Raw genomic sequence first — 21,814 nt, forward strand, 5'->3', positions numbered from 1 at the left:
CTCAACACCAGTAGCAGCAGCTGGATGGGCATGAGTGAAAGATACGAGAGCAGAGCAAGTGTGTGGAAGAAGATATTAATTTACTTCTTTACGTTAACAGATTGAACAACAACAGCAGCAGAAGCAGTAAGAGGAAGAGGTGGAAGGTTTGGGGCAAGAATGGAGCAAGAGGGTGGGTGAAGGGGACACTGATTTTATGTATGTTTACAGATTGAGCAGTAGCAACAGCAGCAGCATCATTGGCCACAGCGGGGGTAGAGAAAGGGGGGTTGGATTGAGTGGGTTGAGGGGAGGAGGTGGGGGGAAGGAGATGGGGGTTGGGTAGGAAGGGGGAGGTGGTGGGTGGGTGGGAGGGGTCCCAGGGAATGGGGGGTAGGGGTGAGGGGGAGAGGACTTTGGGGGGGGAGGGTGGAAGGAGGGTAGGGGAAGGTGGATGGGGGCAGGGGAGAGGGAGAGGTGCAGGAGGGAGGGTAATAACACCCTTGCTCTACCCCCACTGCTGCAACAACAACTGCAGCAGCAACAACAGGTTTAAGTCACTGGGGGATGAAGTAGTTGGTGGCTATGGTGGGAGTAAAGGGTAATAATAATCTTTGCTTTCAGCATGGACACTGCCACCACCCTGCAGAAGCAGCAGCCACTGGGGGAGAGAGAGAGAGAACTTATCATCTTTCCTTTCAGCTTGACCATAAACAGCAGAGGTACAGTTGATCAGGAGTCCAGTAGGCCAGGGGTCCAGTTGGCCAGGGGTCCAGTTGGCCAAGTTATCAGTTGGCCATAGGGTCCAGTTGGCCAAGGGTCCAGTTGGCCAGGGGCCCAATGGCCATGGGTCTGGTTGGCTTGGAGTCCAGTTGACCATGGGACGACGAGGCTGCTAAGATGGTTTACCAACAGCGGCGTACTCATCCACCTGACAAGCACCAAATGCAGTTAGTATAATCATTTTAAGAGTATATATAAACTGTTATACATACAAAATTATATTTAAGACTGCTACAAGGACCTGTGTTTGGCATTAGATTTTAACTGATCAGTTCAATGTATGGACTTAAGCCATAGTTTTACGGTGGCATCTAGTTCTCATCGATTGCCCTTAAATACTGATGCGTAGCATCTATCATCATTTGCTCATTCTCATTAAACAAAGTGGGTATCAAGTGCTTTTAGTTATACATCTTTTGAAGGATTTGAATTTACAGAGCTAGCATTCCTGCTACTAATCCTGCAGGCTGGTAAAGGGCAGGGACGCCCAGTTCCCTGAGGTAGAATTGTAATATATCATTACAATTTAGAGTACAAATACCACCGAGACAAGTACACTTTTAACAGAACTGCATTTGGAATTCACATTATTACTTAACTTCTATTCTGTTAGACATTCCCCTATAATTCTTACATTCAATCTTCATCCCCTTTTCCTTATACAAAGGATCTTATTCTGTACTGCTCTTGTCAAATTATCAGGCTTTTGACCATTATACCATGCCTTTCCAGACCCACTCCACAGCAATTTCACTGCTATTCTTCACCTAGCTTACCAAATTTTCTAGAGTCAGGGATCCCAAAGGTTGGTGGTCCAGGAGAAAGGTCAAGAAAGGATGGAGGAAAGGAGTGGAGGGGGCCAGAAAATTCATATCCACATCTGAGAAATGGCAAAATATACACTTTGATACCAAGAGTGTAACTAGACGAGCAGCTCCCATACTCACCATTTTCTTTAGTCCATAGTGAAATCATGGCCAACATTCCTTGCAGTATCTTGACTGTATAATTTGCAGCACTCTGAGACATTCTTCTTGAACGTTTTCCTTCTCATCTTCATTGCCATCTTGTAGAAATGATTGCCTGCAACACAAATTTTTTTCTATTTTGAATATATTATCAAATTTATGAAGCAAGTGGATAAAATTCGGCAAATAACTACAACTACTTTATATGAAAATGCACCCTATATGTTAACGTAGGATGTACAATACTAATGAGACTATCATAGATTATCTTATTTATTTATCAAAATGACCAACTCCTATCCTGTATGTTACCTTAGGATTTACAATACTAATAAGCTATCATAGAAATTATTCTATTTATATATTAAGGTAACCGACTCTTATCCTATATGTTACGTTTGGATTTACAATACTAATAAGACTATCATAGAAATTATCCTGTTTTTATATTAAAATGACCAACTCCTTTTCTATATGTTACCTTAGAATTTACAATAGAAGTGATCCTATTTATATATTAAAATGACCTACTCCTATCCTGTATGCTACCTTAGGAATTACAACAGTATAATTGTGTTTATTACATTCTATTATCATGTTTTCTATAATCAATCAGCTGTTTTGGTCACATCCAAAAGAATATAAGTGTTCTGTTTATGGAGAATGGCAACCCATGTCAGTTCATCTCTCTATCTCTTCCAGAATATTATGCCTCTGGGAGATGTACAAACCTGTACAAAAACATACTGGCAGCTGTAAAAGCACCATTTGTCATGACAGACTAGAAACAACTGGAGAAAAATGACAAGCTCATGTGATGATTTGAAGCAAGATCAAGTGGTGGTGCAAACGGCAGTAACTCATACATTCCCAACAAAATAAACCTAACAGTTGACAATGAAAGATCTCTGAAGACCTATAAACAAAAATGTATTACCCTCTATTATAGAAGAAGGTTTTAAAGAAGAAACCCGATGAGGAGAAAGCTGCAGTACTTGTAACCTTTGGTGGAGCTATTTATAAGAGATGTGTAATTCATTATGTTCCCAGCACCAGTAGATAGATAACCAGCCTAAACAAGTGGCTAAAAAATGTACTTGCCAAATTTGATGGCAAATTTTACCAGCAACGAAGAATGAACTGGCAGACAAATAGATTTCGAAAGTGTGGAGAACAGACAGGAGAATTGCAAGATTCACCTATCACCAGATTCGGGAATCCATCCAAGGAATGTTAGATGAAAGATTAGTACTTGGACACTCAGATGACTTACTCTGTGAGAAATTCTTTAAAGAGGATGAAAATCTGTATGGCACATAAGCAGCAGATGGCAGTATATCATGGTGTATGACCAGACGCTGTTAACAAGGTGACCTAGAAACCCATGAAGGAAGACAAATGAAATGAAACATTAAACATGAGGACCATGCCTGGTCACACACGCCAATGAAGGAATGCAAATTCTTTAGCAACAAGCATATTTGGGAAGACAGAAGAATGCCCGGCATATAGCAAGACCTGTAGCATATGCATGGAGAAGAATCACTTTGCAATTACACGCAGATCAAAACCAGGCAAGGGTTTTAGAAGTATGGTCAGTGGTATTCAAGAGGATCCTGATAGAAAAGCCAACCCCAATTTCCTGTGTGTTACAAGCTTTCGACATGATGCAACGATGAGGCCATTATGGCATCCACGAAGGACGACCCCGATGTCGTGTATTTTATGAAGCTTTCAACACGACTCAGCAATGAAGCCATCATGACATCAATGGAGGTAAGCAATAAAGTGAAATTTCAGGTTGACTGTGGGACAAGCATGAATGTTATTCCTCAACTAATGATACCTGACAGACAGTTAAAGCCCTGTAATATAGTTTGTATATGTGGAATTCTATAGAGATAGGTGTCTCACTTGAAAAGAAAAATAGAAGAATCAGGAATTTGAAAGGTGCATGGTGCTACAGTAAGACAGCTAAAAGATCTTGACCCATTGGAAGGAAACATGTTAACGATCAAAGCAAATACTCTTAGAGACAAGACCTGTCATAAAGAAACAGCGAATCAGAGGTTGGACGAATTCATACGAGATGATAAATTCAGGGACTATATGATGCAATAAACAGGTTTTAAGAGACTAGTGAATGAGACTTGGACAATGAAGAAAGACCAAAAACAGTATAACAGATGTACAAATTGAAAGAGGGTTAGATACAAACTCAGGTTTGGAGGACAATGTGAATACAAATGTGTGTGTGTGTGTGTGTGCCAAGTAGTGTGTAGAACTAGGATATGGATGAAATAGGTCATAGAGATGTTTCTAGTGCAGCAGATGGACTTACTTAGTGTAAGACTATAGAAATGTGCTGCCAGTTAGAAGGTAGCGTCAGGAAAAAGGCAAAGAATGACCCATCCACTCATATACACATTACATACATAAATGCACATACACATGCATATCAACATATACACATATACAAGTACATTTTCACACTTGCTTGCCTTCATCCATTCCAGGTGCCCCACCCCACAGGAAACAGCATTGCTTCCCGTGTCAGCGAGGTAGTGCAGGAAAACAGACAAAAAAGGCCACATTTGTTCACACTCAGTCTCTAGTTGTCATGTGTGATGCACCAAAACCACAGCTCCCCATCCACATCCAGGCCCTACAGACCATTCCATGGTTTACCCCAGATGTTTCACTTGTCCTGGTTCAGTACATTGACACCACAGTCGATCCTGGTATACCATGCCATTCCAGTTCACTCTATTCTTTGCATACCTCTCACCCTCCTGTATGTTCAGGCCCAAATTGCTCAAAATCTTTTTCACTCCATCCTCCCACCTCCAATTTGGTCTCCTGCTTCTTGTTGCCTCCACCTCTGATACATATATCCTCATTGTCAACTTATCCCTACTCATTCTCTCCATGTATCCAAAGCATTTCAACACACTTTCTTCTGCTCTCTCTCAACTACACTTTTTATTACCACACATCTCTTACCCTTTCATTACTTACCCAGTCAAACCATCTCACACCACATACTGTCCTCAAACATTTCCAAGACATCCACCCTCCTTTGTACAACCCAGTAAATGCCCTATGCCTCGCAACCATATGATACTGTTGGAACTATTATTCCTTCAAACATTAAATCCACTTTTGCCCTCAGAGATAATGTTCTCTTTCCTCACATTCTTCATCAGTCCCAGACCCTTTGCCCCTTCCCCACTTGACTCACTTCTGCTTCTGTGGTTCTATTCACTGCTAAGTCCACTTCCAGATTTCTAAAACACTTCACTTCCTTCAGTTTTTCTCCATTCAAACTGACATCCCATCCAACTTGTCCCTCAACCCTGCTGAACCTAATAACCTTGCTCTTATTCACATTTACTCTCAATTTTCTCCTTTCATACACTTTTCCAAACTGTTACCAGCTTCTGCAGTCTCTCAATCAAGTCTGCCACCAGTGCTGTATCATCTGTGAACAGAAACCAAATCACTTCCCAGGCCCTCTCATCCCCAACTGACTGCATACTTGCCAATCTTTGCAAAACTCCTGCATTTACCTCCCTAACCACCCCATCCATAAACAAATTAAACGACCATGGGGAAATCACACACCCCTGCAGCAGACTGACCACTGGGAACCAATCACTCTCCTCTTTTCCAACTTGTACATATGCCTTACAGCCTTGATAAAAACTTTTCATTGCTTCTAGCAGCTTATCTCCCACACCATATACTCTTAAGATCTTCCACAGAGCATCTCTATTAATCCTATCATATGCCTTCTCTAGATCCATAAATGCTACATACAGATCCATCTGTTTTTCTAAGTATTTCTGACACATGTTCTTCAAAGCAAACACCTGATCCACACATCTGCTGCCACTTCTGAAATCTTACAGCTCAGCCCCAGTCTGATGCTATGTACATGTCTTCACCCTCTCAATCAATGCCCTCCCATACAATTTTCTGTAGTTTGAACACTCACCTTTATCCCCTTTGCCTTTGTACAATGGCAATGTACATGCATTCTGCCAACCCTCAGCCACTTTACCATGATTCACTCATACAGTACCAATCAACAACACAGTCACCCCATTTCTTAATCAATTCAACTGCATTACCCTCCAAACCTGCCACTTTGCTGGTTTTCATCTTCCGCAAGGCTTTCACCACCTCTCTTAACTAAACTATTCACCCTGACCCTCTCACTTCACACACCACATAACAATACATATATATTTGTACCATAAAGATTAGTTTATATTATAGGGCTATTGTATTTTTGTGATAAAAGAATATTTTCTAAATTGATGTACAAATATACAGTACTATAGTAATTCTTTAAAATGAGAAGGAACAGTATTTATGCTTATTACAGTGTATCATAGCATATTTTTTTTTATTAACAAGCAGCTTCTTTGTTGATATCCACAAGAATGTAAGTGACCTTTTTTCGAGAATGTACCAAGCAAGGTGATATTGGTCGTAAGCCTCTATAAGAAGCGCGCGCTAATATTGAATAGTGGTGGCCTTCCACTCGAGCAGCTCCTTGTACCTATGGACACCAGAACAGCCTCCTGGACCTCTGGTGACCTGGATTCCAGGTGACCTAGACTTTCCACCCAACCTCTGGGATCCTGGACTCTGAGCTAGGTCAGTGACGTGGCCACCTTGGTTGTGTCCTGGACCCCTGAGTTGCTATATTCTTGGTCTTGGACCCCCTAGTCTTACCTGATGTATCAGATTAATTTCCTGATGAAGTGCCTGACAACCCTGGTATACACCAACACTGTCTAATTCTACAGTAAAATTTCATTCAGTATCATCAAAAAATTTTACAATGATAATTGTAAAAATTTATTTTTTTATGTTACTGAATGAAATTTTACTGTAAAATTAGATACAGAGTTGGTGTATACCAGGGTTGTCAGGCACTTCATCAGGAAATTAATCTGATACATCAGGTAAGACTAGGGGGTCCAAGACCAAGAATATAGCAACTCAGGGGTCCAGGACACAACCAAGGTGGCCACGTCACTGACCTAGCTCAGAGTTCAGGATCCCAGAGGTTGGGTGGAAAGTCCAGGTCACCAGAGGCACAGGAAGCTGCTCAGGTGGAAGGCCAAACTGGTGTAATCATCCACTTGACTACGACAAATTGCTGGAAATGTTTTATCAGTGGAAATGGTGTACAGCTTGTGCAGTTGTGTGCTGAAAAAGGACTGGTTATTGGGAATGTCTAGTTTAGAAAGAGGGATATACACAAGTGTACATATGTGATTAGGAAAGATGGTCAGGAATTACTGTATTGCTATGCAGGGGGAAGGATGTGATGTCCCCATGGGTGTTTATATATGAGTTGGTGTGACAAGAATATGTGAGAATCTAAGAGAGAAGGGCGAATATGAAGTCTGTAGGGGATGAGAGGGACATGAAAAGTCAGTCAGTTATTGTTTGTTATGATACAGCATTGATATATTTGAGCGAGTACAGAATTTTGTGACTGAGTTTAGAAGAGTATGTGATAGATGGAGGCTAAGAGTAAGGGCCGATCACACCATAAGGGTCATCTCTGTATGGTTTTCATATGTAAACTTATTATTGTGTTGACATCAATCACAATAGGCTATGGTCAAATGCACCATGTTGGCTGTGTACCAACTATATAAAAAAATTGTTAAAAACAATTTATTATTAACACATTTTGAGGTATTTAATAATAAAATCTAATGATAAAAGTTTAAATAGAACTCATTATAATAAAATACATGGTGCATTCTACGTCACCCATCAAAAGACGTACGAGCGCATCGGATTCAATGGGATAAGAGCCAAAGGAAAGATATCCAATGTTGTTACATGGGATCGGATGCTGTTTCTTATACTTACATTATTTATACGAGTCAACAGGTTCAGGATCTGATCACTAGTGAGCTGGAGGAGAAGCTGTCAAGACGTGCTCCTCCGTGTAAGTCGTGCTCGAGCCCAGAAGCCGGCGGTTCAAGGAGTCACAGTGACCTGCGGGGAAACAAAGAGGTGTCAATTCTTCGTGAACCAGATTGACGTAAGTGATGTGTGTTGTCATGTCAATAATCTCGAGTATATACGAGGATGTTAAGTGGTGTGAGGGATCAGGTTGGGATCCAGCTTGGGGTCGACTCCTTGGTGTGGCTGGCCCGCCTCATCATCATCCTGGAACCCGAGATGATGATCATGTGTTGACATTTGTGTTGTGTGTAGCAATATATACAAACTAAGGCAACACTCAACCTTGACCCCAGTTTTGAAAAACTAATAATCACAGGATTTACATTAAATCTTTAACGCGAAATTGACCTTAGACGACATCATAAGAATCCATTATTTATTGTAAGACGGTAATAAATTACTATTTTGGCATTAATCCTTAGATTATTTAACTGTTCTTAAAATGACATGGTAATTAAACACATTAACATAGATATTAACTTGTTCTTCTTACGTCTGGCTGTGTATATAGCTACAATTATGCTCTATGCTTATTCCCATCATCAGCATATATCATTGCATTTTGCTGGTAATTCTGGTCATTAGGTCATTATCGACGGCAAGATGAAGATAGGAAAGGATTGGGTGTGTTATTTTGTAATAGTAATAACGTAAATAATGACATTTGGGCCCTTGTCGGAAACAAGATGGCGTCCGGCCATCAAGCCTTATCTTAGCTTTAGTTGGTCGAAATGACCCATTTTATCCTCGTTAGGATAACATCTGTCTTGAGCCATGGCCGAACATGAGGTGTAGTGTGAATATCAAGTGGAAAATAAACTTGGCGCTTCGTTTTAGCAGCAGAACAACACAACGAAACTACCAAACGATCATTACGATGGTTCACACACACCAGAGCCTCTCCAATGTCCTCAAACTTGATTTAAATGAACTCATAACCGGGATCAGATGCATATATACATTATTATATATATTATATTATATATATATATTATATATATATATATTTATATATTATATTATATATATATATACACGTGTGTGTGTGTGCCACTTCCCGCATGGGTTAACAGAAGGACCGTAGGTCAAGCCAGCCATATCTCTGCTAATTACCGTAAAAATAACACTTTATGACACTCCACTTTGACCCTTATGCATAACATTACATCTGGTCAACAAATTTCTCGAACAATTTGCATATACTAACCTTAAAATAAGGGTTTGATGGAGGGTGTGTCACGCGTAGGTCCTCCCCGTCAGCGGCTCCTACCAGCAAATGGCCATCTTGGCTCATGGAATTTATACCGTCCCTGGAAACTCTGGCACGACCTGGCCACGGCGTCAAATTGCTAGCTGGTAACTCAACATCACGAGGAAATACAGGAATTATCTGTTTTCTAACCTCCTGATGGTGTTGAGAGTCCTTAATTAGATGCCAGGCGTGGAATTAAGATGGTTTTCAATGTCTTTGATGGTTATATAACTGTAAATGATATCAAGATGACGATTTAATGAAGTGTTGTGATAGTACCATATCCAAAACATAGGTGGCAGTTTTAGTACCATATCCAAAACATAGATGGCAGTGTTTCATACTTTCTCTTCTTACTTGTGTGAAGCAGTGAAGTTCGAACCTGTCTCATAAAGTATGAAATAACGTACAGAACTTGGATTTTTATACCAGAAATTACGTTTTAAAGAGGAAGGTAACTCAATAGTACAATTCTGAAGCTTTTATAGTTATTTTTAAGACGTCTTTTGTAGTACAGCAGTGGAAAATACGGGACTCGCCTGAACGAAGCTGTTCCGATTCAACTGACTCAATGAGGCTTCGAAACACAGCCAAAACGCAGTTAGTACATCAGTCCAAACTCCCTTAAGAAAGTTCCTTATGAGAAATGATGACCAGAAATAAGGGTGAGCCACTAAAAGTTAAAAAGTGGCACTGATGTATACTAGTTATGGAGACTATTTCCGTGGACATATCTTATTTTGGGGGAGGTGGTTGCAGAAGGGAGTCATAGGGCGTCATAGATAGATAGATAGATAGATAGATAGTGGCTTTGAAAATGATATACTTAGACACTTTTTCTTGCCAAGAAGGAAAACGAATCATAAGATCACTAAAAGAAAACTTTCAATCATTAACTCAGTTATTTGTGGTGGTTGGATTTTTTTTTTTCTTTTAGATAATTAATGTATTTAGTAGCTCTGGTGTTATTTGTGAGTTTATTGATAATTGTATTGTGAAGTGTGTTGAACTTAGGTTGTACACTTCAGGGCCTTATGTGCCGACCCTTGATTTAGTGCCATGATCTAGCTGCTGACCTAGGCCCTTAGAACTGGGTCAGCCTCAGTCTGGGGTCAGACACCAGAGGGGTTGGATGGTTGTAACTGTCTGTCCACTCACCTTATATAGGCTTTTGTAAACTACTTATAAATGACCAAAACAAAATGCTTTTTTGTTTATATTTTTCGTTACAGATCATTAAATTTAATGGCTCTTTTAAAGTTATTTATGTGTGGATCTTAGATCTTTTAGATAATCAGTTTTAAGCGTTTTTTTTTAGTTTATATCCTGATTTTTGATATATTGATTTTAGTCAGATAGACAAGATAATGGCTTTTATCAGGGAGTCTTATTTCTATAAATAAAACATACACTTCCGTAAACAAATATTTATTGCATTACATTACATCAGTGACATAGGAAGATGGTGAAAAGGACATGTTTGCAACCTTGCTCACTAGTCCAAGTTACTAAAACAATGGAGATACAAAGGTTTGAATAATTGTCGCTTTGTTTATATCGTATACTTTATTATTTTAAGTATGAATACATACATGTATACATTACCTATATTACATATACACTCATATTATTATAATCGCTGTTTACCTCATCAGCGAGGAAGTGCCAGGAAACAGACGAAGAAAGGCTCATCCACTCTTATACAGATATATACATTGAAATGTATATGTATGTATATGTGGTGCATTTATGTGTATGTGGGTGGGTTGGACTTCTCGTCTGTTTCCTTACGCTACCTTGCTAACGCAGGAGATGGCGATTAAGTATAATAAACATGTTTGTATTTTGCATAATACATATCAAAGTTTTTACTTTTTTTTCCAGATTCCTGGTTGATGCCTCAGGGATGGAGAAGCCTCAAAAGCAGTTAAGAATTTGCTTAGTGAGGCAAACATGGCTGGGACGACAAGGAACACTTGTTCAGCTGAAAACTTTTAGGCCCGTTGTTCTGGGGGTGTGTACGAGGGGATGGATGTCAGAAGATACCAGCTTGACTGTGCGGGAAGACAGGTGGTCACAGATTGAGAAATAGATCAGAGATGTAGCGGGAAATAGAAAGTACTACAGCAAGGAACATGGCTCTGTATCACGCCGGAACTAAGTGATGATGATGACCTTACGTTATATTGCAACTGGAAAAGATCACGTTGTGGACCAACACAATATACTGTAAGTAGGGTTATTGCACAGACAGATGGTAGACAAAACAAAATTTATGCAGATTAGGGTCTTCCCTGGTGGTGTGGGTGCTGTAGATCTTATTGGTGATAGTAATTACTATTGCAAGTGTTGGCTTTTGATGCTTTACCTAAGACCTGAAGATGGTTCTCAGACAGCTTGTAATGGGTAACGTTAAACGTTTTCTTGCATGTTTACTTGTGACAAAATGTCAATAATATTTACATATCTACATAGGCTGTAGAAGAAACAGGTTTCATGTCTTTTAAGTGTTTCCACAATCCAAAATTGACCTAACCCAGTGTGCAAAAGATTTCTAGATTATGAGAAAACAAGCTAGATGATGAGCCTGGGACTAACGTCCAAACTCAGATTTGTACTTAATAAGATTCATGTATTACAGGACACAAGAAGAAAACTAGATGTACTGTGGAAAGGGGGATTGGACAGCTGAAACAAAGGTGGCACGTTTTGCATGGAGAAATGACTCGGGGTCAAGACAGAACAAATCTATCATATAATCATGGCATGTGTTGTTCTCCATAATATATGCAAAGAAGTGAATTTACACCTTTGAGATGAAGGCAAACTCGACATTTTTCTTGGATATAATTTGGATGCAGCAGCACACTCAAATCACTTAAACCAGGAGATGCACCTCTAGGTTTGTGTTGCAGAGACTACTTTGCTAATTTACACTTCATGGCAGAACAGCGATCCAGTATCATGCACACTTTTTCAAACTGAAAACTTAGTGAAGAATGGGCATTGTTGGCGGATAAAAAGATGCTTTGGAAGGAGGTACATAAAGTGTACAAGAGAACAAATGGGAACATCAGTGAAGGGGGCTAAATGGGGAGGTAACAAGTAGTGGAAGTGAGGAGATAAGAGTGAGTTTTGAAGGTTTGCTGGATGTGTTTGATGATAGAGTGGCAGATAAAGGGTGCTTTGCAAGATGGTGTGCGAAGTGAGAGGGTCAGGGAGAATGGTTTGGTGAATAGAGAAGAGGTAGTTAAAGCTTTGTAGGAGTTGAAAGCCAGCAATTCGGCAGGATTGGATGGTATTGCAGGTGAATTTATTGAAAAGGGGGTGACTGTGTTGTTGACTGGTTGGTAAGGATATTCATTGTATGTATGGTGAAAACCCTGCGGATTGGGAGAATGCATGCATAGTGCCATTATACAAAGGCGGTAAAGGCAAGTGTTCAAGTTACAGAGGTATAAGTTTGTCGAGTATTCCTGGGAAATTATATGATTGAGAGGGTAAAGGAATGTACGGAGCATCAGATTTCAGAAGTGGTGAGGATGTGTGGATCAGGTGTTTGCTTTGAAGAATGTATATGAGAAATACTTAGAAAAGCAAATGGAAATTTGTATGTAGCATTTATGGATCTGGAGAAGGCATATGATAAGAGTTGATAGAGATACTCTGTAGAAGGTATTAAGAATATATGGTGTGGGAGGCAAGTTGTTAGAAGCAATGAAAAGTTTTCATCAAGGATATAAGGCATGTGTATAGTAGGAAGAGAGGAAAGTGATTGGTTCCCAGTGAATGTAGGTTTGCGGACAGGGGTGTGTGATGTCTCCATGGTTGTTTAATTTGTTTATGGATGGGGTTGTTAGGGAGGAGAATGGAAGAGTTTTGGAGAGAGGCAATTATGCAGTCTGTTGTGGATGAGAGGGCTTGGGAAGCAAGTCAGTTGTCGTTTGCTGATGATACAGGGCTGGTTGCTGATTCGGGTGAGAAACTGCTGAAGTTGGTGACCGAGCTTCCTAAAGTGTGTGAAAGAAGAAAGCAGAGTAAATGTGAATAAAAGCAAGGTTATTGCATTCAGTAGGTTTGAGGGATTGGTGATTAGCTATCATTTTTTTTTTGGATGGGTTTTAAGGTGTCAAATTCTTTAGTAGTTATGGAGAGAATGAGCGAGGAAAAATTGGCAAAGAGGATATGTGTCATTGGTGGAGGGAACAAGAAGTGGGAGACCAAATTGGAGGTGGAAGGATGAAGTGAAAAAGATTTTGAGCGATTTGGGCCTGATCATACAGGATGGTGAAAGGCGTGCAAGAAATAGTGAATTGGAATGATGTGGTATACTGGGGTCGATGTGCTGTCAATGGATTTAACCAGGGCATGTGAAGTGTCTGGGGTAAACCATGGAAAGTTTTGTGGGGCCTGGATGTGAAAAGGGAGCTGTGGTTTTGGTGCATTACACATGACAGCTAGAGACCAAGTGTGAACGAATGTGGCCTTTGTTGTCTTTTCCTGGTGCTACAGCATGGGGAGATTGTGGGGTGCTATTTCATGTGTGGCAGGGTGGCGACGAAAATGGATGAAGGCATCAAGCATGAATATGTAAATGTGTGTATATGTCTGTGTATGTAGACTTTGAAATGTATAAGTATGTATGTGTGCATGTGTGGACATTTATGTATGTCTGTGTGGGTGGGTTGGGCCATTCATTTGTCTTTTTCCTTGCGCTACCTCACTAACGCGGGAGACAGCAACTAAGTATAATAAATCATTATACGGTATACATTCCTTATTTGACAAAAGACATCACAAACTCCAAAGATGTTTCATAACCATATCATACCTTTGTCACAACAATCTGTGGATTGTTATAAATTATTTCTACCTGGGAAATCAAACACTCAGTTCTGTAAACATTTTTTTTCCAGTAAAGAAATACATTAACTTGTCCACACACTATGATTTGGAGATAAGAGTATCAGCAAATTATAAGTGAATCTGAGATGTGTTAAAAGTTGTTTCAAAGAAATAATAGACAAATTATTGGTTAGGAATTTTAACTGCAAGTAGATTGCACTTTTGTTTTGCAGTTCTCTAATTTTTAGGTTATTTTTTTTTGATAGATTGTCCCAAGTCTGTAGACGTACGCCTATGCATCAGCATTGAACCTGAAGGCAGGGATTCATGCGAGGACTGAGGTGGAGGTATCATCATGGTGCACAGCCTGTGGGAGAGAAAGGAATCAAGTTAACTGTAAAATGTAAGTTTAAAACTTTGGCTGTAATATGAACTAAATTGTAACCTCATTTGATTTACTAAACTTTAATACTTTTCTATAATACTATAAAAAGCCCTCTTGACTTAAGCCAAGTCATATGGGAAGAAATTATAAGTACATACAAATTTCAGCGCCACAAATGGTTACTTCTGGTGAACAAAGAAAATATTATACAAATTGCTAAACTAGTGGTATCCTCACACGAATCATTAGTCACAGAATCGTAGCTGAAATTCCTGTGATGCTTGGGCTGTCAGCACCAAGAATACCTGCTACTGCATGTGACAGGATCAAGCAGAGGCTTATCATGTAGTGGACCACCACCTGTAAAAATACATACAGCAATTAAGACAAATTCACAAGCATTGTATGGCAATAACTTAGCCTATGCAAGTCTTTTTCATACAACTTAGCTTATGCCTAACCTACTTCACATTGAGACTATGAAACTGTCTTATTTCCTTTTTGCTCCATAAAGAGCGACCTACTGGTCCTCCACCTGGAAAGTGTTATCTGTTAGCCTCTTACAAAATGGGTATAGTTTCATAAGTTACTTATCTGTTTTACAGAAGAGCCTCTTATGAGTAGCAATCTTATTCTTTCCTGAGGATATAATGTTGTGATACCTCTTCTGAACCTGTTGTTCCACAGTTCTTGAAAAGCAGGGGAAAGCTGCATTTATCTGCTGTTTAATGCTCGACCATGTTTCCACTTTTGTTCTGGAATTAACCCCATCAGAGAATCCCCTGGTGACCTTCACCACTACCACCATTACCCCTACTGTGTCTCCAATGCTATCACCAACATTGTTCAGTCTCCACCCACTGAACCCTACCGTCCTAAGATGGTGGAGATTTATGTGTATCAAACTTCAATAAGATCCTGGTGTCAAAATACCCCAGTGTGGCCCTAAATCTGGAGGCATATCCCTTGTGGAGTGAAGCGATGGTGGAGGGTGGTCACCTTGGTGAAGGAGGGAGGGAGGGTGGCATTGGTGGAGGGTGGAGACCTTGGTGAAGGAATGAGAGAGGGAGGGAGAGGGCAATGTGAGGAAGTGCTGGAGGATGGCATCTCAGAGGAAAAATGGGTATGTTTGAAGGAAAAGTGGTTCCAACAATGTTATATGGTTGCGAGGCGTGGGCTATAGGTTGAGTTGTGCGGAGGAGGGTGGATGTGTTGGAAATGAAATGTTTGAGGACAATATGTGTTGTGAGGTGGCTTGATGGAGGATGGCATTGGTGGAATGACTTGGTATACCAGGGTCAACGTGCTGTCAATGGATTGAACCAGGGCATGTAGTTAGGAATTAGTTTCATTAAAGGAGAGACTAAGGTTAATTTACTGGTACTGACATTTTTCTATTTTTCCAGAACATTCAACTTACCTCAGGATGGTGATATTCATATACATACAACTTGGCTTCAGCACTGGAAACAAGGAGCACATAAAGGCTGTTATCCACACTGAAGCACTGCCTGGTCAACCACTCCATAAGCAGTCAAATGTTGGAACATTTCAAAATTCTTCGTCACTTTATTGTATCGGTATACCTGAAAATTGGAATTTTTAAGTATTCACATATTGCAATGGTTTTCAACTTTCGCGCACATACAGATTCCCTTACATCATTTTGTAAAATGCAAAAAACCTCTGGTCAGTAAGGATGGATGATGAATTTGGCCATCTTTTTTAATATAAAAGTCATAGGAAAAAATGAGGCAAAATTCTTCCGTAACCAATACAATACTGTCAACAGGGTTCTAAGTGGGCAACAATGTGTTTTGTAAATATCCACAACTAAATTTTATAAATGGAACCAACATTCTTGAACAAAACTAAAGTATTTTTTTGTAACAAGCTTTTTTTTATGAACTTAATCTCTGCCCAGCTGAGAGCTTTTAAGGCCTCAAAGGCTAAGCAATTCCTACATGTCTCAAGGGATGGTTTTCTAATCAGGAGCAAAGTCCTACACAAGATACTATATTTGCACCATGATTGCAACTTTATGTACCCTTGTTTTCCCACACATATCACGCAAGTTTTTGCTAAACTTTAGTAAAGAAACAATGTACAATCACAGCATAAATTGCTTTTACCCTGGGTGCAGTTGATATCAAATTGAATTCAACCTCTGCTCTCCTCTCAGTAGGGTTAAGTGGTCATTCATTATGGCAAGAGACTGGTATAGTGTCACTGATGGCTCCACAGATTCCCATACGAGGAAAGCAATACGAGACTAGTTGCAAAGGCTTTCTTCAGGATTTTTCTCCAGTTTGTCATATTGACACCTTAGAATTAAAAGTAATTTACAGTCTGATTGTACAATTTAACTAGTATAAAGGCATACTTGTCCAAATAAGAGGCAAGTGCAAAGAATTTAATATCCTTTGTCATAAAGTATGTTAAAATATGCTTTAGATATTCATTACCACATGAAAATAAAATTGGTGACTGTGACTTCAGAATTTCATTTGTATGCCCTAACACTACTAGGAATAAAGAAAGAACTTACCAAGACTCCTGCTGTGTACTTTATATTATCTTCAAAGTGGGGATGGTCTGCAACCTTAAGCTGAGCTAACGTAAAGAAACTTTCCTTGACTGGAAGGTTGGATGTCATGAACATCCCAGAGGTGGTGTGGTTTGCCACATATTCTGCCACTACAGTAAACTGTGAAGAAGAGTATGCATACATGACATACACAATATGAAAAAAATATATATCGTTTATGTACACAATTTCTCCACACTCTGAGGCAGCATCAGGAGCAGAGGAAAAATGGCCCCATTTGCTCACATACACTAACTCTCATGCATAATGCACAGAAACTACATGTCCTTATTCACAGTTTCTCCTAACAGCTTCACATGCCCTGATCCAGCCTGTTGACTGCATGTCCATCTCTTACATCTCGCTCTATCCTTCCAACTTGTCCTTGTTCTTGCTCTTCCTCCCTCCATTTCCATATATGTACATATATGAATATGTACATATATGTACGTCTGTGTATGTATATGTTGAAATGTACATGTATGTATATTGTGCGTGTATGGGCGTTCATGTATTACATGTGTACGAGGGTGGGTTGGACTTCCTCGTCTGTTTCCTTGCACTACCTCGCTAATGCGGGAGACAGCAACAAAGTATGATTAAAAAAATAAATATTTTATATATTTATTAAGCTTTATCGCTGTCTCCCGCGTTAGCGAGGTAGCACAAGGAAACGGACAAAAGAATGGCCCAACCCACCCACATACACATGCATATACATAAATGCCCACACACGCACATATACATACCTATACATTTCAACGTATATAAACATATACATACATACACATGTACATATTCATACTTGCTGCCTTCATCCATTCCCACTGCCACCCCACCACACATGAAACAACACCTCCTTCCCATGCACATTGTGCGAGGTAGCGCTAGGAAAAGACAACAAAGGCCACATTCGTTCACACTCAGTCTGCTAGCTGTCATGTGTAATGCACCAAAACTACAGCTCCCTTTGCACATCCAAGCCCCACTAAACTTTCCATGGTTTACCCCAGACACTTCACATGACCTGGTTCAATATATAATACGGTGGTCTCGGTGCATTACATATGACAGCTACCTCCACCTGGCACCACCACTCCTTCTCTGTCACTTAACACACATGCCTTACTCATTTGATACAAAATCTAAGCTAGTTTTTGTAGCTTTCCTCCAACACCATACATTCAGAGCATACACAAAGCATGTCAACCACATCATATATTTTCTCCTGATCTATAAATTCCACACACAAAGTGTTTTCTTTAAGTATATCAAAGATTCTTCAAAGCAAGCACCTGATCGAAACAGCGTCTCCCACTTCTGAGGCCACTTTGTTCCTCCACAATCTGATCCTCTGTGCGTGCTACCCTATATCACAAGTCTCTTACAACTTTCCAGGTATCCTAAACAAACTTCCTCTATTCTAGTTCAAATATTCACTTTCTGTTCCCCTTGCATTTATACAATGGCACTGAACAAGCATTCCACCAGTCCTCAGGTACCTGACCTTCAATTATACATACTAACAAAAACACTTAACCTTACCGATTCTGGGAAACTGTTCCAGGCAAAGACCTCTGATGTTACAGTGTGTGGGTCAAGAAAGTCTTCAGGATCATAGTCATTAGCCACCAACATGAACCAAGTGTCATCAACCTGAAATTTACATCAAATTGTAGTACTGTAATAATGAAAGATATTGTGCAAGAAAAACAATGAAAGCAGCAAATGTTCATTCTGAAATTTACATCTTTACTATTCATTTATAATTAGTAGTTGCCTTGTATGATACAGGAGAGACACTGGCAGTATTTTCAATCCTGTTTTCCCCTTACCTAGTATATTCATTGCAACCAAAATCTGTTAAAAAATATTTTCCCTTTAATACACTTTTATCTCTTAAGTAGCCAGCCATGGAAATTTTGGGTGGTCCCAAGGAATGTGGCAAGAAAAGATACATAGAAAAAGGAAAATGAGCAAACAGTCTATATTTATTACTGTACACACACTTAAATTTGGTGCACTAAGTTTGCCTATCAAGTTTGTTGAATTTTGCCAACTCTTTGTCCCTTCTCTGTCACCACCAATTGATTATTGAGAGAGAACTATTCTCAATGCTAACAGTTTAACTTTCATATTATAATTAGTGCACCAAAGACGTGCTAATTAGCCACTGAATGATGTGGGGCGTATAGCAGGGCACCCTTCTATCGGCACCTTGACTAGGTGGCAGGTCAAGGCACACGACCTCACCTAACCTACCAATTCCTGGAGAAATGAGCTTTATGGCCCAAACTATGGTTGCACATACACTTTTGCTGTCGGAAGACCTGTTAGTCTGCACTGCATATCAAATTTGCATTACAATTTCATTTAACCTATAAAGGACCCCAACCAAACTAGTATGGTTTATGTTATGATGCCATACTAGTAGGGATTACTTTTATTAACATTCACTCAGCTTTCTCCTTTCACATACTTTTCCAAACTCATCACCAACTTCTGCAATTTCTCACTTGAATCTGCCACCAGTACTGTATCATCATTAAACACACTCGCTTCCCAGGCCCTTTCATCCCCACAAGCTGCATACTCACCCCTCTCTCAAAGACTTGCATTTACGTCCCTTATCATCCCATCTAGACATATTGAGTGTCATCATGTGTGTACAACTATAACCAATAAAGCTTCTAGCATCAAGTAAGGTAATCCTTGCACTGACCCTATTCTACCACCTTGCCTAGGCAACTCGCCCCCATCCCAAGCTCACCTTCATTTAACACTGATATCACTTTTATGGTTAGAAAATAAAATATTAGGAAATAGTGGAACTTTCCTCCGGAAAAATTAAGAGGTTCCTTATCCCATTCCTATGCCCAACTAGATCAAAACAAGACCATTATGTAGCAGAAAACCTACCACTAGTTAGCACTCCAGAGATCGTACCTGCTATGGGACTGCCACGGGTGGTGAAGACATCCACTTCCATGTAGTTTGCACGCCAACTTTCCTGTACATTCTGATCTACACCATCTAGCAGGAACTCCCGAGTTATGCTGTCTAGCGAGTGGCCATTCACCTGCAAAGTGAAATGCTTAAACAAAAGCAACCACGTACTATTGATTATATTCCTTGACCACAATATGTCAGAACCACTAAACTCCACTTCCTCTACTATTACAATTATTACCACTGAACACCACTAATCTACAGATATGCCTGCTAGTTTGTCTAAAATTATGAAGGCCAACACGACAGTTTTTGGTTCCCAGTTGTATGTATTAAATCATGAGCATACAGCCTTGGTTTGCTCACATACATCGACTTAAAGTGCAGGAATATACGAGTTAGCCAACTGTGCACGTGATCCATTCGATAAACAGGAAACCAAATATAGACATCCTATGTATATAACACAACATGTTTAGTAGCCAGTATAAAGCAGTATTAGCCATATAAAGGACACCAGTTTCATACTGGTTTGCAATGCAAGAAGTATGCCTACTTGAATCCACATTTACAAAGTGATATCCCCTCAAATTCTCAAAAAAATTTCCATTGGTTTAATAATCTTTTAACATCCCTTTCCAGAATCAGAACTTTGAAGTGTTTTATATCTCAAGTGGTATGATGCAACTCACTCACCTTATGTAAAGTCAGTTCATCAAAATGGGCATTATCAACAGCGAGGGATGCAGCATTTATAAATCCAGTGATAGCTTGCTGGCCGGAGTGGTACAACACTGTAGGAAGGGCATCCTTCAGAAGCTGTACCTCTGTCTGCAAGTATCACCAAGTAGTTAATCAACCAGTATCCTGTCATAAAAGGGAATTCTCATGTACGATCTGTAAGGTTTTGACTTTTTTGAAGTATAACCATTATTTGATTATGAGCATTATCAGACTTGCCACTCCCTCATCTCATTTTTTGTGGAAATAACCAAGAGAACATTCATTTTAAATACCTGAAGCTCGCTTACAGCTGCAACATATTCCTCCAAGGATTGATTGGCTGAGCTCCCTTCTAAGGGGTTCCTGATGTTAACAGTCTGATCAATGGTAGTTGTTCCACTCACTCTTAGTTCTGGGAAGATGACTGGCCCACTCCATACCTTTCAAAAGACCAGTTCACGCTTTTTTCATATCCAACTGCCTCTCCTACCTTACCAAGTCAGCATCATGAAAAATCAACCTCATTTACATATTTTGGTAATAGCCAAGCAACAGAATAAGTGACACTTGTAGATCCAGCAGTGATGTGCAGGCTGTAAGTGTGTTTAAATACTTATATGCTAGAGGCATGAAGTTGTCTTGGGATAAGACCTGGGATGATGACTGTGAAAAAGAACTCAAAGTAACTGGAGTCTTGATATCGCAGGTGATGGACAAGTACCGAGAGTGGCAGGGAGGGTAACAATGGAAGAAGTAGAGTGAAGACTAGAGGTCAGTTGTGCAAGAAAATGAAATGTTATGATGGAGCAGAGGGCACTTGAAAGAGAAGAGAGCAATGATATTGTGGTGGTGTTGGAATTAAAGGACTCTCTAAATTGCTGGTAGTACAAGAATGAAAGTTTTTATGTGCCCTAATGGCATCAGTCAGAACACACGAGTCCTTGTTCAATTGGGTGTAGCCTTAATCAAATGAGGTCTTGAGAGGGTTTGGTCCAACTCTAAGGTGGTTACCTCTCAAACATGCAAGAGTGTAGGACACTGATATGAAGAGATTGCCAAGTGCTGACAATCGCTGTTTATTGTAATTCAGCTCCAAGACAAGTGCAGATTATGGCCCAGACACATAGAGGTGAGGTCACTGACAAGCATGGGAACTAATGGGAAAGAGCCTTACAAAGCTCCACTTTTACTGAATAACAGGCCAGTTAAAAAAGAAAGTTGGGAGGATATGTTATCCAAGTCTAAATGAATAACAGGCCAGTGAAAAAAGAAAGTTGGGAGGATATGTTATCCAAGTCTAAATAACTTTTTGAAGAATGAAAATGCAGAGGACAGACAAGACA

At 39.8% G+C, this 21,814-nt stretch overlaps 1 protein-coding gene and 2 long non-coding RNA genes across 8 annotated transcripts; 1 reads left to right on the forward strand and 2 right to left on the reverse strand.

The window, feature by feature from the left end:
• Positions 1–779: 779 nt before the first annotated feature.
• On the reverse strand, positions 780–7,760 carry LOC139762871 (uncharacterized). Its single transcript, XR_011715857.1, has 3 exons — positions 7,632–7,760; positions 1,710–1,845; positions 780–910 (listed from the first exon to the last, which is right to left on the reverse strand). It is a non-coding gene; the product is annotated as an uncharacterized lncRNA (long non-coding RNA).
• On the forward strand, positions 790–16,703 carry LOC139762870 (uncharacterized). 2 transcript variants are annotated; one of them, XR_011715855.1, is made up of 7 exons: positions 790–929; positions 2,433–3,506; positions 7,653–7,806; positions 10,867–11,211; positions 11,624–11,884; positions 14,094–14,230; positions 15,619–16,703. It is a non-coding gene; the product is annotated as an uncharacterized lncRNA (long non-coding RNA). The 2 variants fall into 2 exon arrangements; XR_011715856.1 differs by lacking the exon at positions 11,624–11,884.
• On the reverse strand, positions 10,530–20,930 carry LOC139762869 (uncharacterized). 5 transcript variants are annotated; one of them, XR_011715853.1, is made up of 8 exons: positions 20,765–20,923; positions 20,445–20,579; positions 19,746–19,878; positions 18,345–18,455; positions 16,761–16,919; positions 15,633–15,798; positions 14,450–14,572; positions 10,530–14,194 (listed from the first exon to the last, which is right to left on the reverse strand). XR_011715853.1 is itself a non-coding variant. In XM_071688099.1 (6 exons), exons 4-6 carry the CDS (start codon positions 18,435–18,437, stop codon positions 15,703–15,705), a joined length of 348 nt encoding a protein of 115 aa, XP_071544200.1. In that variant the 5' UTR covers positions 18,438–18,455; positions 19,719–19,878; positions 20,445–20,579; positions 20,765–20,930; the 3' UTR covers positions 15,221–15,702. The 5 variants fall into 5 exon arrangements, 2 of the variants coding, with proteins under 2 accessions (XP_071544200.1, XP_071544199.1); XR_011715852.1 differs by lacking the exon at positions 10,530–14,194 and having other exon boundaries at positions 14,278–14,572; XR_011715854.1 differs by lacking the exons at positions 10,530–14,194; positions 14,450–14,572 and having other exon boundaries at positions 15,221–15,798; positions 20,445–20,615; positions 20,765–20,928.
• Positions 20,931–21,814: the final 884 nt, after the last annotated feature.

The sequence above is a fragment of the Panulirus ornatus genome, chromosome 45 (assembly GCF_036320965.1).
Source record: "Panulirus ornatus isolate Po-2019 chromosome 45, ASM3632096v1, whole genome shotgun sequence".
In the NCBI taxonomy this organism is placed as follows: domain Eukaryota; kingdom Metazoa; phylum Arthropoda; class Malacostraca; order Decapoda; family Palinuridae; genus Panulirus; species Panulirus ornatus.